This window comes from Diorhabda sublineata, chromosome 11 (genome assembly GCF_026230105.1).
Source record: "Diorhabda sublineata isolate icDioSubl1.1 chromosome 11, icDioSubl1.1, whole genome shotgun sequence".
NCBI classification, from domain to species: Eukaryota; Metazoa; Arthropoda; class Insecta; order Coleoptera; family Chrysomelidae; genus Diorhabda; species Diorhabda sublineata.
Genome location: NC_079484.1, coordinates 2,829,070 through 2,844,301, shown reverse-complemented (window position 1 = coordinate 2,844,301; position 15,232 = coordinate 2,829,070). Strand labels below are relative to the sequence as shown.

Sequence of the window (15,232 nt, the reverse complement as noted above, 5' to 3'; positions counted from 1 at the left end):
TTTTTATAAAATCATTTATGATTCTCATTTTATAGTAATAGTTTAATAAATATACACCCCCATCTATCATTTATATAAATGTTTATTTATACAAATAAGCATGTTTAAATTATTTAAATTAATTTCCTTGATTTGTTATTAATTCATAGATATATGGTATCCTTGGAGTCCCGAAACTAAAGGTTTATTCCCTTTGTACATACTAATATGCCCGGAATGATTTTAATCCTTTTGTGAGTATATCGATGCTGTATTTTTTGACGAACAAACCAGAAAATTTAGAGAAGCTAAAAGTACAAATAAAAAATTTAAGTGAATCAATTTTGTTACATACTAAAATAAATAATTTCGATTACTTGTGTTGGTTGCAAACTCTAAAAGCTACCAGGAACAAAGTAACCCTAATGTAGCTCCCAGGGTGTATCAGGTTATGAGGAAGCAGACAGTTTTGATAAATGAGGGATATCGATGCCATAATTTGGACCAGAGACCAGTAGCCGCATGAGATGTCACATCTATAAACAGAACAGATGGGTAAAGGAACGGAAAGAGATCACACCAAGCCTAACACAAACTAAAAGATTCATAATAATATCAATTTAGAAGTCTTAGAAGAAAAGAAACCAGGCGTTAAAAGATTAAACTACTGGTCTTCAGACACCATAAGACTATAGATATGGCAGAGGACAAATGCAGATTTTGTGATCAGAGCATCAACTCTTTGAACGGCCTACCAATTTCAGCAAAAGGTTTAAGTACCTCGAAGGAGTAGTGCGTAGTGCTAAATCGTTCAAAACCTCCAAGAAAAATACTATTTTTGGAAAAGTCTACGTATTATAGAGGCAGAACAATGAGATATAGAGTTAGGTACAAATTATTTTTATAAGGATAAGTGCAGAACAGCTGGAAAGCTAAAAGGACGCCCTGAACGATCCAATATAAAGATAGCATCATGAAATAATTCTTACTTTACTTTATTTTTTAAATAATTTGTTGTATTAAGTACAGAATACAAATTTGAGTCTTAATTCAGAACTCACTATAAAAATAGCCATTGAAATGACAGTTTTGCTATTTAACAACATCCAATCTGTACATACAACATTGAATAATAGATAGGGGTAGATATTTTTTATTGTATCTTCGACTAAAATAAAAATATGACATTAGTAACTTTTCACTGGTAAACGTTGTCAAAAAATATGCCTTGTGTATTAACAGATTTTCTGGCACAAATATTTTCCAAATTTTTACATGGATCACAAAAATCCACATTTTTTATTTATAATAATAATAAATTAATCGAATTTGTTTAGTAAGGTTTAAGTGGAACACAATGTCATGTGGCACTTTACACGAAACGGAACTAGACTAGACAAATATTTTTTTGTTTATCAACTAAAATGTAGTGCTTTGAAAATTGAAATCAAAATACAATATATTTTCACAGAAACCAACAAATAAAAGTTGTCCATTCAAATAATTAAAATGAAATTAATTCCGTAACTTTTAGCTAGTTGTATCTGTAATCTAGCTCTAATATTGTCACATATCGGTAAATTTTTGGTAAGGTATATACCCTCCTAGAAATTGGTTCATATCAAGATGTCTGTAGCACATCAATTTTATATCACAGCCTGTTATTAGTTAAAATTTTTCTAAAACGTCAATAATATGCTAGTTTTGGGCAAAAAATTTGTACTGAGAATGTTATTGTTTCTCATAATTGTGCAGTTGTCAAATGTACCATGTATAAAAATTGTTGATTAGTTTCAAGTATGGTATTACGGTTAATTAATCTGTAATAAAGGAATAGTCAGATAAAAATAGTCAGGATCAGGCAGAAAAGCAAAAAAACTGGGAATCAGTTTGCAAAAATTGGGCAGAAAATTCAAAATAGATAAGAAAATTGTAAGCGAAATTCTTAACAAACAAAATGTGGTTCAAAAATCAAGAAAATCTGCACCCAGGTATTCTGAGAAGCACCAAAAGAAACAAAAATCAAAACTTAGAAGTCTTAGGGACAACAGGTCATAATTTATATCTAACGGGAGTGGAATGGTATTTTAAAATTCAGAAAAAGTTCAAGTTGAAAGTACTGAACACACTGTTTAGTGTTCAGTATGAATATCACCAATGGTTCCAGAAAGTGTTGGTATGGTTGGCGATATATACAAGTAGTCGTTCTTCAGTTTGTTGGAACTAGATAAATGCAATTTATAAAGAAGAAACATCTTAAAGGATATTTTGTGTGTTTGCCACATATGGTAACTTCTCATTATACAAATGACGTTGTTGGAGCTTTTGAGTTGATTAGTCCATTTATTGAGAAGTCCAGGAATGTTCCTAATGTGCTTCAGATGAAGCCAAGTGAATTTTTGGCGAAATTTGAAACGAAACGTATAATCTGAAGGTGTTGAGAGCATCATTTAAAGACAAAAATTAGGAAATCGAGCTGACTCTGTGCTGATTCACTTCCAATAGTATTGAGTTCAAGTAATGAACAAAAAGTTTTACATTCCAGCAACAAATTGAACTTTTTCAAAAACAATTTTTACGGTTTTTTTTGTCGCCACAACCATAAGCAGTAGTTTATTCAATTACCCTTAATCTCAGTGGTCGATTTCGGTATAACACAATTAATATCATCACAGTTGATAGTGACGGTGGTGTAAATTTGAAATAAAAAGTTTTATGATACGATATGTATTTTAATTTCAGTTTCCAACTATAATTGTCACTGAGGTAGGGGTTAAGACATGTATTTACATTTGGCCTGTAATAGTTAATTCATTCTTTTGTGTTACAGTATTGAAAAGAAATTAAAATTGGACTAAGGACTACTTTGAACAAGTTTAAATTGAGGGTGACTCATATAAAAAATCTCACTCTTAAACTTGTATATACTTTCAGAAGTACTACCAATAAATGACAAGTTAATTGTGCAATTTATTATTCATATATGCAAAAAAGTTGTTAAACATTAAAGGTAATGACTTGAAAGTTGTTTTAATGATGGAATCACACGATAAAATGATTTAAAATTCAGAATGAACTAAATATTATGTAATTTACAATATTTTTCTAAATCAGTCTTATATTACAGTTTGTCTGTACAACTTTTACAAACTAATCAAGCTAGTGAGTATTAAGATCTTTTCGTCTCCACCAAGGTATTCCCGGTTGTTCGATAACAGTTGGAGAATCTCTTTCCGTAGGTCGCATTGGTAAAGGACGATTTACACTGACGTGGACTTGAGGAAAATTGCTATTCCTATAAATTAGACAAATAAATACCGATGAAAGAATCACATTTATAATTTTACCTTTGATTGGGAACGTTCCAACCGATATGTGGTTGATTATGTAAGGGGTTAGTTCTTAAATGTAAATTTTCCATTTGTATGGGAGCCCTTTTTGCCATCTGGATAGCCTTTTTTCTATTCCTAGCTGTTTTTCTAGCATCATACTGAATCGCCAGTAATAATCCACTAACGACGCTCAAAAGTATCCCTATGTACATGAGGACTTGTAAATTTCGAGCAGCGGATTTTCTTAAAACCATTCCAGCTATGTACAATGATATTCCTATCAAAATGCCCATGGTGAACATTAACTAAAAGAGAAATTTAATTAGGACAAGGATATTTGAGGACGAAAAAAAATTAATTTATATACACTCCTCGACTAATTTAACACATATTTCATTATTTAATAAAAGAATTTGAGATTTCTCAACTTTTTTACTGCCCAACATCTTTTGTTGTTATTAAAAACAAGTTATTTAGTTAAAATACCAGAAAATGTCTTTTTACTCTCAAATTAATTTAATTAAAACTATAAAATGAACCTCACCGTTCACTAAAATAATAATCTCACCTCTGAAAAGTGTGCTACAGCTTGTGGTAAGTTTTATACAATTATTAGGGGTACTAACATTTAATTATCACTTTCTAGATCATTAAGAAGGTCACAAAAGACGAGATAAAATCAAAGAATACTAGGTATATATAGGAGAGTGAGTGACTAAGGACTGTTAAGCATAAAGGTCTTCTGAAAGGTCCACTGTTCCTCACTTGACATTATTAAAATTGATCAGGCGCTCTGGTTTGACGTCATTATATAAATTTTAAGACTTGACTAAATGTTTGAACCGCGCCTGTCAGATTGCGAAGCACTCCACATCATCTGCGACGCCTATTATGTAAAGATGGTGTATTAGATGGCCGTATCCGGTTAAAATGGCATTCACTAGTCGGAATTGCCTTTTAAAGTGGAGCAATTTTTTGGTAAGAGAGTCAGATAATCAATCTATAAATGACTCTCATGTCAAACCATTAAAATACCTAATAGCAACACCAAGAATGGGTTCTAGGTTCAATGGTGGATTTGTATGTGACCAGGTACCTAAATACCACGTTAACTAATGAAAATCAGGTAGTTTTGCTACTAAAATAAAGGTATCTTCATTATATCAAGGTTTTGTTTGGAATTATCAACAAGAAATTAGGATAATACTATGAGGAGACAAAGATGTTGGATTTGAGGCCTGTAACTGGACCTTTGTTAATCCCAGCCCATTAAATAGCACGATTAGGTTTGCTAGAGATCACTTGGGTTAAGAAGAAGAGTCCAGAGTACAAGTCTGCACACCACCAGGATATGTTTAAGGTGGCAATGGTTTGAGGTGTAGGATTTCCACAGAGATATGTTGTTAATAGATATTAAAACTTAATTAAAATATTAGAACCACTAGCTGCGCCTTCCACCACCTTCTCTCAACCCTGTCGACCCGTATTTGTTCCATTCATTGTTTCTTGTTTGTCTCAAACTTCATATTGTCGATTAATGATGGAAACTCTGCTTCCTACTTCTTCTAATAAATAATCAGTAACTGATTTAACAATATCTCCAATCGTTAAAGCACAGTTTTTGACTTTGAGTCCTATTGGTGAACCACAGCGATTTCCAAGAGCCAAAAATTTTTCACAAGGTTCACCAAACTGATTTGCAGTATTGTAAAAAGTGACTAAGTATTAGAAATTTGAGAAAAAAAGGTATTTTAAATGGTAAAAATTTATAGTAAGAGATCAAACTTGGTTATTTTTCTATTTGTAAATTAATATTTTGCTTGAGTACCGAAAAAAAAGAAACATCCTAATAAAATGATGCAAAATTATTATTTGTATATTCGTATTCCGACAACTTATTATTTCAAAAGAAAATTGAAAAGGATTAAAACGAGGGTTAGAAACTGAATCCTCAAGGCTATTTAGTGACAGTTTGAAATTATCTGTTGAATTGAAAAAATAAATAAAGTGATATTTTCGAGATTTTTTCCATTTTACCTACTTGTAGGAAAAAATAACAAACGTTTTCGAACGTTTGACATCTGCCACCACAACCGTGAACTACCGCACTAGTTACACCTGAACTTAAAGAACTTTGGGGTCTATCAGATGCTCTTGTAGATATTCTTCTAGGTAGATTATTTACAGGTACATTATCGGATCTAACAAGAAAAAAAAGTATTAAATACAGTGCAATATACAAATTAAATAAATTAATGACATTATTGTTTATACATATGGTTTTAGCTACTTTATTTTTAATTAAATTTTAATCAATTAAAGTTTTTCAATTTGATATAACTAAATAAAACTATAAATATATTTATGTTTCTAAATCGTTTCGATTTTAGGTCTCTTCTGTTATAAAATTAAATTATTTAATAATTTTTGAAAAACATTAAAATTTTATGTTACATAATTGAATTTAACGATTTATTGATGACCTTTTAGTCTATTTTTTAAATACTAAGATCAGTACAAGCCATTTGATATATAATATTTTTTGTTTTTTGGTGTTTAGTGATATATTTATTGAAATAATTCTATAAGTTGTTAAAAAAGTCCTTGTACTGTACTACACGGAAAAAAGAAAGAAGAAAAAGGACCTAAATAATTTAGCTCTATTTTGTACGTTTTAATACAACTACAAATAATTTAATTGGTGGCTGCTAAATATTTTTGAGATGTTAAAACTAAGAAAAAATTAGTTTTTTTTCTATTTATGTCTAAATTAGAAAGAAAATTGAAGAAATTTGTTTTTAATTATATATAATATTAAAAAAAAAACACTCACGGACTCGGTACTTCTTGATACAACTGGTCCAAGTTGTTTTCTGGGTTGGGATAAACTTTTCTTAAATCCTTGAGATTGAGTGTGTGATTTTGTCTTCTATCAGGAGAATTTTTTGGTCTTTTAAAGCTCCTATCTGAAATCGTAGTTCGCGAATATCTAAAGCAAATAATTTATTCGTTACGAAAGAAATATAATCAGAAAATTAATTATATCTGATTGAAAAATAATCAAATTTTATATATCTGACTGAATTTTTTTGAACTATGACCAGAGTAGTCACTGAAGTTAATAGATACAAAATATGTGCTTTAAAATCGTCTTTTTTACTTATCATTGAAATTAATATCTTTGGTTAAAAAAATGGAGATTAAACATCACTATTAATAATAATAATTTCACATGTAAACAACGAAATGTTTGTTCAATATGGAGACTGGTCTAAATTTTGTTTTTTTTTTAATGGAACACCCTGTTTTTTAATGTAGTTTCAGAAATATAAAATGTATTTTATTATGAAGCAAAAGCATTTACTTGAATAATACCTGAAACATTCTAATTATTTGGACATTTTTAAAGAAATATAAGTTAGGTCAAAAATAGTGTAGCTTTCTTTAATTTTTTATCTCTAAGAACTTTTTATGTGCAATAAATCGATTTGATTTCAAGTCTCTTTACGTGGAAAACCAGTTTGAAACAAATTTGAAGTTTCGACTTACTTCGGTTTCTATCAAAAAATGGTTTAACTCACTACCACATTTTTTCTTAACACCCTGTAACTTACACGTTCAAAAATAGGCAAGTTTTTGCTCAAAACCCATAAAATAAATTTCTTGCAAGAAGTTCACTCACATTTTTACAAAGAATTATTAAAAGTGTTGAAAACTTTTTAAATTGAGGTTAAGTTAACTCTTGGGAACTGCAACCAGTTTGATTGTCGATCAAGCTAAATAAATTTAGTTAAATATTTTTTCAAATCCAATTTGAGACTGACAAAAACTTCATTTCGGGCTAACATAAGCGTATTACATTTACAAATAGCTATTAATTAAAATATCCGAATCACCTTTTATTTGAATCATCGTCGAATTCGAAATATGGCAACCGTGTAGATCCGCTATCGTCGGAGAAAGTAACATCCGTATTTCTGGATTCCCTCAAAGGACTGTGCTGGAACCCAGTTTGTTGATAATAATAATCGTAGGTATCGGTAGTCTCGTCACTGTAAACGATATCGGCGGTAGCTTGGGGTGATTTTAGGTAACTGTTGCGGCACTGTTTCTGATACTGGTCACCATGGTTATGATAATGAGGATGATGGTGGTGGGGATAATAGTAGGATGATTTTTGAGGTTGGGGATTGTTTGAAGAAGCGGGAGATGTAGCCTAAAACAATAATAATATTCAAATAAGTAAAATGTATCGATATAGATTATCGGCGTACAAAAACTGTGACGATCGGAACGAAGGTCGTTTACCGGGATGATTCAAAACTTTGTGTGCGTTGGAAAAAACTTCAAGTTTGACTATAGTTATGAAAATTAATAATAAGAACGTTGCGAATATCAACTAAAGATGCATTTTATATATCGAATTATTAAATACATAATATATCCTTCATAAAATATATACGGGTTGTTCATAATTAGAAACTAGTAATGATTTCTCGCAACAGTTTTAGGTAATAAAAATAATCGGTAATTATTTAGAATTGGGGTTCCAGGCAAAAATTTTTCACGCATTTGGGGTTGTTTCCGAGGGTACAAATAGTAAATTTAAGGTTGGGGAGTCATATTATTTTAGATATTAAGAATTTGTTAGGCTAGGTTTCATTGATTTATCATATATAAATTGTACCATGTAATATCTAAAATAATGGTAATAATATGACTCCCCCACCTTAAATTTACTATTTATACCCTCGGAAACAACCCCAAATGCGTAAAAATTTTTTGCCTGGAGCCCCAATTTTAAATAATTACTAAAAAGTCAATTGTTTCATATGTGTAATAATTAAATATGCTTTTGACGTAATTAATAATATTTAGAAATAATTATATCAATTTGGGCCCCGTTATTTCTTGGCCCTGTATTTGTATCCACGTGTTTTTTTAGTCAAATAAAATTAAATTAATTAAAAATTAACTAAAACAACAAAAATATACTTATATGAAATTTAATATCTATATATTTATAGGAAAAATTAGGACATTAGGGCCAAGCATACGTCCAGAAAAAGAAAACGCAAAATTTCTATACAATACAAAATTGTTCGGCTACTCGACTAGAGATGGCGTTACTGTGCGCGACGTCCACTAGTTCCGCCGCAACTGCGTCTGCCTCTCGTCAAAAGATGGCGCTAGGCGCTATTATATATATTCAAATGCAATAATTTAATTTTTACGGTATATTAGGTAATATTTTGCTTATTTCGGGGGGGATTTAAGTTCCCAAAACCCTCCCCTTGGCTACGCCCTTGATACCTTCTACCACTTAACAACGATTCTTTCGTGAGGTGTCTTTCCCATTTTATTCGGTAGACAAGGGTAGACATTTCGACAAAAGAAGTGATTGACACGTTTAACACTACGTGTAAGCAAACTGACAGTTTTTCTAAAGTAAAATCTCGAAATTTATTTTATGAACTACAAGATGTATATTAATAATTAAATATAGAAGTTGAAACTAACAGAAAAATTAGAATTTAACATTATACAAAGATGATCCGTACGTTAAATGCTTTTTTAAATATTTGTTTCTCCTTGAAACGTCATCTGGGCGCAGTGGCGGATCTAGAACTTTATTTTGGAGCGTGCGTCTTAGACAGTGCGCGCATTTCAATGGAACGGGCACAAAAATCAAAATAATTTATATCGATTGACTGCACGCTAAGTAAATGTAACTTATATCATCCTTTTTTTGACGTTTTGGGGGGGCTTCCAGCTCGAAAGCCCCTCGTAGATCCGCCACAGGTCTTTGACAACTTTTCCATTTCCAAAATGACATACTCCATGTCTTCGTCTACTACATTGCAAGCTGTACATTTCGGAGACTCCTCATATTTGAATTTGTACACAGATATGCCGAGACGGCATGTCACGTAGTACGAGGGTGCACCCAAAAGTAACCGGAATAGCATTGCCATGGGTGGGGCTTTTGTAGTACTTATTTCTGCCGCTAGAGCAACTCGTCGCCAGTTCAGTGCTACGTTGACCGTTTTTGCTACTGCTGTTTAACTGCTGCTTCTTTTTTATGATGGCAAATTTAAGTCCCGCTGTGAAATTTTGTTTTCTACTCGGTAAAAACGCTGCTGAAACTGTTTTAATGTTGAAAACTGCTTACAAAGATGATGCTATATGGGGAAAACTCAAGTGTATGAGTGGTTTTCTCGATTTAATAATGGCGATTGATGACAAACCTCGCTCTGGACGTCCACCAACTGCCCGAATGGATGAAAATGTTGAAAGAATCGCGTCGACAGACAATTGATCAACTGTCTGAAATCTTGGAGCTCGGTTCAGCAAACAGGTGATTGGTTCTTCCACCATGACAACGCACCTGCACACTCAGCCATCACTGCTAGCCAGTTTTTGGTTAAAAATAACGCCGCCCCACGCACCTTACTCGCCTGACCTGGCTCCGTGCGGCTTTTTCTTGTTTCCATCAAGGGATGAAAGGTCGGCGATTTGAAAACATTGAAGACATCAAGGAAAGAACGAAACAGGAGCTTGCAGCCACCTCTAAAGATGAGTTCAAACAATGTTTCGAACAGTGGAAGCACCGCCGAGACAATTGTATTACTTGTTTTGTAAATATATAGCATTTAAAAAATAATTCCGGTTATTTTTTGGATACACCCTCGTAGTTAACACTATCGTGCTTGCGGTGTGTTCATTTAATCACGTTGCGGATTAAGCGGCAGGTCCACAGAAGATGGGGATGTACCTCCAACATGCTGCTATGGATGACTCCACTACACATTGCCATAGAAAGACGTATCACTCAATATTGTGAAGAGACAAAATAAACCCAACGGGCTAATAATCAAATACGAAGATTGGGGGCAATTGTTTTTTTTTTCTTATATAATAAAGAAACGAGGTTTTTACTTTTCAAATTCAATTTTGAATAATCCAAATGAAAAATAAAAGTTTATTCAGGTAGCGAATCTCGATGTGAAGTGGTATTCATGGTGTTAATGAAATTTCACACTCGACTACGTTGGATTATAACTTCTGATATAATATATGGTTTGTATAATTGGATTTCGCGTACTACAACAAAAATTACTTCGATCGTGTCGGTGGACTTTTAGATATCGTATTAAATGTCAGTTTTATTGTTACTAGGAACGCACTCTTTTATTTATCAAAAACGACACGTATTGACATTGACAAGTGACGTCCATTCTCTTCTTTTTTTAAATTTTCCTTGTCCTTAATTATTACAGCCGACAATTGATTCTCGTTAGCCGTTGAAAATTCAATTATAAACATATGAAACACTTGTACCATTCCTAGTTAAAATAGTGCCGTGTGACTGACACATAGATGGCGTTGCCATTGTCAAATCCATATGACGTTTATGAAGTACCAACTTTCAAACAATTATGTGTCAAATTTCATGACATTTCGATTTGTCAAGAAGAAGTGACAGCCATTTAAATGAAACTACTTTTAAAAAAAATTTTCGTTTGTTTTTATCATTGTTTCTTGATGAAAAAAATAATGTACAAGCTCAGCAATGGCTTCAAAAGTGTTTTCCGGACTCTGTTCCATCGAAAAGAACCATTTGTTGTTGGTTTGCTGTATTTAAACGTGGTCGTACCGACACCGATGATGGTGAACGTTCTGGTCGTCCAAATGAGGTGGTTACTCCAAAAAGTCCACAAATTGATTATATCTAATCGTAAATTGGAATTTCGTGAGATAGCTGATGCCATAAAGATACCAGAAGACAGTGTGTGTACAATTATGCATGATTATTTGACTATGAGACAGTTTTTCAAAGTGGGTGCCGCGTTTACTCACAGTCGATCAAAAACAACAACGTGTTGATGATTCAAAGCAGTGTTTGGGCATGTTTACACGTAGTAAATCAGATTTTTTTCAACGATTTGCGACAATGGATGAAAAATGGATCCATCACTTCATTCCGGAACCAAAACGATCATCATCTGAGTGGACTATGGCCGGTGAAGCGTCCAGTCAGCTGGGAAGGTTATGGCTTCAATATTTTGGGATGCACATGGAATATTGTTCACTAATTATTTCCAAAGGGGAGAGAAATAAATAGCGAATACTTAATAGGGTTCATTTGAATGCAAAATCACTAAGCAAAAATACAGATTCACAAGTCGATGGCAACGATGGATACAATGAAGGAATCACGCTTCGAATTGCTTCCTCATCCACCGTATAGTCCAGATCAGGCCTCCAGTGATTACTGGCTATGCTCGACGTTAAAAAATTCAGTGCAAATGTAGAAGCAATTGCTGAAATTGAAGCATATTTTGAGACAAAAGACAAATACGGCATCGAGAAGTTAGAGAAGCGTTGAAATGATTGTATCGTTGTTGAAGGAGATGTTTTTCTTAGGACTTATTGAGTGATGTGTTGGGTAACCGAAAAGTTGTCTATTATTGTTCACTTTAGACAGTTCCAGAATAATTTCAAAGGTAGGAGCTAACTCTGATGAGAAAAATCAAAACTATAGTTTTGCTCCTCAGTATATTTTATGATTTTTTGGAGGAATTGGATACTCACTTGATAGGGATTGTTATCTAGAGACGGAACGCGACGTTGTGAAGATGGAAGACGTCGAGACATCGGAACGTCCCCACTTCAACATTGCTGGAACCCTGAAAAAATAAATCGTTTACAGATTTGGTAGCTTTATTAGACAATATATGGATTTTCTCGTGTTTTTTCTTTGATTTTTTGTTACGTGGTGTTAAAGCCATATTAGTTTTACGTAAACAAAAACTATCTATGGAGTGGATGGATCAAATTAAAAGAGTTTTAGTTACAATCCTCCTCTTTAAGAAGCAATTTCTTAATAAAAATGGAAATAATAAGGTCTAAAACCGAACAAATTATTTCACCCCGCGACGGGTATTTGAAATGAAATATTTTTTCAAAATTTTCAATATCAAATATATCATCTTAAACGAATTAATTTATTTTTTTAAAGGGAAATTAACTTTCTCGATGTACCTCGTAATAAAAAACTATCTCCCTCTTTTCCTTTAGTACCATATACAATTTTTTGTTGTATTAAGAAAAAAACGAACATTAACCTTATTTTTATTGCTTTCTTTCATGTAAACCTACTTCGTACTTTAAACGAAATGACTATAGAGTCGATTTTGACGAAATTAGTTTTTAAAAAATTCTAAAATCCAAACAAAGCATTTGGTATGACGTGAAACGTCTATCAAAAATATAATTTGATAAATTTAAGGACGACAGCAGGTAGTACAGGTGAGTTGAGTCATGAAGTTCAAAGATCTTGTGATAAACGAAACGGGTATAACGTGAATAACATTTTTTTTAAACTAAAGATTTGTGGATTTAAAAATTACGGAAAAAAATGTGGGGAAGCTGATTATTGTGATTTTTTTTTTCAGAATTCATTACAATTTAAAAAAAATCGTAAATTGAATATCAACAGCTTAAGGCTACCATTATACAAGGATGCTAGCATCTGGGAGGTTAGCGGGACCACCCGGAGGCTCGATTTTGTGCACCCAGGCTGAAATGCGAATAGCCGAAGCATCCCGAGATGGACAAAATGGGTTGTGGGGCGTTGGTTCAAATGCGGCGCATTATACTAGGATGCTAGCATCTGGGAGGCTAGCGGGACCACCCGGAGGCTCGATTTTGTGCACCCAGGCTGAAATGTGAGCGGCCGGAGCATCCCGAGATGGACAAAATCGGTTTTGGGGCGTTGGTTCACATGCGGCGCATTATACTAGGATGCTAGCATCTGGGAGGCTAGCGGGACAACCCGGAGGCTCGATTTTGTGCACCCAGGCTGAAATGCGAATAGCCGAAGCATCCCGAGATGGACAAAATGGGTTGTGGGGCGTTGGTTCACATGCGGCGCATTATACTAGGATGCTAGCATCTGGGAGGTTAGCGGGACCACTCGGAGGCTCGATTTTGTGCACCCAGGCTGAAATGCGAATAGCCGAAGCATCCCGAGATGGACAAAATGGGTTGTGGGGCGTTGGTTCACATGCGGCGCATTATACTAGGATGCTAGCATCTGGGAGGCTAGCGGGACCACCCGGAGGCTCGATTTTGTGCACCCAGGCTGAAATGCGAATAGCCGGAGCATCCCGATATGGACAAAATCGGTTGTGGGGCGTTGGTTGACATGCGGCGCATTATACTAGGATGCTAGCATCTGGGAGGTTAGCGGGACCACTCCGAGGCTCGATTTTGTGCACCCAGGCTGAAATGCGAATAGCCGAAGCATCCCGAGATGGACAAAATGGGTTGTGGGGCGTTGGTTCAAATGCAGCGCATTATACTAGGATGCTAGCATCTGGGAGGCTAGCGGGACCACTCGGAGGCTCGATTTTGTGCACCCAGGCTGAAATGCGAATAGCCGAAGCATCCCGAGATGGACAAAATGGGTTGTGGGGCGTTGGTTCACATGCGGCGCATTATACTAGGATGCTAGCATCTGGGAGGCTAGCGGGACCACCCGGAGGCTCGATTTTGTGCACCCAGGCTGAAATGTGAGCGGCCGGAGCATCCCGAGATGGACAAAATCGGTTTTGGGGCGTTGGTTCACATGCGGCGCATTATACTAGGATGCTAGCATCTGGGAGGCTAGCGGGACAACCCGGAGGCTCGATTTTGTGCACCCAGGCTGAAATGCGAATAGCCGAAGCATCCCGAGATGGACAAAATGGGTTGTGGGGCGTTGGTTCACATGCGGCGCATTATACTAGGATGCTAGCATCTGGGAGGTTAGCGGGACCACTCGGAGGCTCGATTTTGTGCACCCAGGCTGAAATGCGAATAGCCGAAGCATCCCGAGATGGACAAAATGGGTTGTGGGGCGTTGGTTCACATGCGGCGCATTATACTAGGATGCTAGCATCTGGGAGGCTAGCGGGACCACCCGGAGGCTCGATTTTGTGCACCCAGGCTGAAATGCGAATAGCCGGAGCATCCCGATATGGACAAAATCGGTTGTGGGGCGTTGGTTGACATGCGGCGCATTATACTAGGATGCTAGCATCTGGGAGGTTAGCGGGACCACTCCGAGGCTCGATTTTGTGCACCCAGGCTGAAATGCGAATAGCCGAAGCATCCCGAGATGGACAAAATGGGTTGTGGGGCGTTGGTTCAAATGCAGCGCATTATACTAGGATGCTAGCATCTGGGAGGCTAGCGGGACCACTCGGAGGCTCGATTTTGTGCACCCAGGCTGAAATGCGAATAGCCGAAGCATCCCGAGATGGACAAAATGGGTTGTGGGGCGTTGGTTCACATGCGGCGCATTATACTAGGATGCTAGCATCTGGGAGGCTAGCGGGACCACCCGGAGGCTCGATTTTGTGCACCCAGGCTGAAATGCGAGCGGCCGGAGCATCCCGAGATGGACAAAATCGGTTTTGGGGCGTTGGTTCACATGCGGCGCATTATACTAGGATGCTAGCATCTGGGAGGTTAGCGGGACCACCCGGAGGCTCGATTTTGTGCACCCAGGCTGAAATGCGAGCGGCCGGAGCATCCCGAGATGGACAAAATCGGTTGTGGGGCGTTGGTTCACATGCGGCGCATTATACTAGGCTGCTAGCATTGGCATTAGCTCTAATTGACATATGCGCGCGCGCAGTTTGATCAGAGTTCTAACTAGTTTCTCTTCGGGTGAAATTGGTCTGAGGAATCTTGTATCTTGTTTAGAGAAGTCGCTTTGGATATAGCTTAGAAGCTATTTGAAAGAAGGAACAATGTAAAATACAGGGGTCCACACTAAACTTCCTTTTTGTACGACGTCTTCTTTTCTCAATTAATAACTTCATTCGTTGGGGCCGTATTGACGACTGGCAAAAAATTAAAATAAAATAGCA

General features: G+C 35.7%; 1 protein-coding gene across 2 annotated transcripts in view; it reads right to left on the bottom strand.

Annotated features, from left to right (window-relative positions):
• LOC130450277 (uncharacterized) overlaps positions 1-15,232 on the bottom strand; it is a 43,964-nt gene continuing 28,732 nt past the window's right edge. For both annotated transcript variants that reach the window (XM_056788596.1, XM_056788598.1), the window contains exons 2-7: positions 11,907-12,001; positions 7,208-7,527; positions 6,145-6,300; positions 5,353-5,512; positions 3,327-3,616; positions 1-3,274 (exon numbers count right to left, since the gene is read on the bottom strand). In XM_056788596.1, coding sequence (XP_056644574.1) covers positions 3,139-3,274; positions 3,327-3,616; positions 5,353-5,512; positions 6,145-6,300; positions 7,208-7,527; positions 11,907-11,969 — 1,125 coding nt within the window. In that variant the 5' untranslated portion in view covers positions 11,970-12,001 and the 3' untranslated portion in view covers positions 1-3,138. The remainder of the gene's footprint in view (positions 3,275-3,326; positions 3,617-5,352; positions 5,513-6,144; positions 6,301-7,207; positions 7,528-11,906; positions 12,002-15,232) is intronic.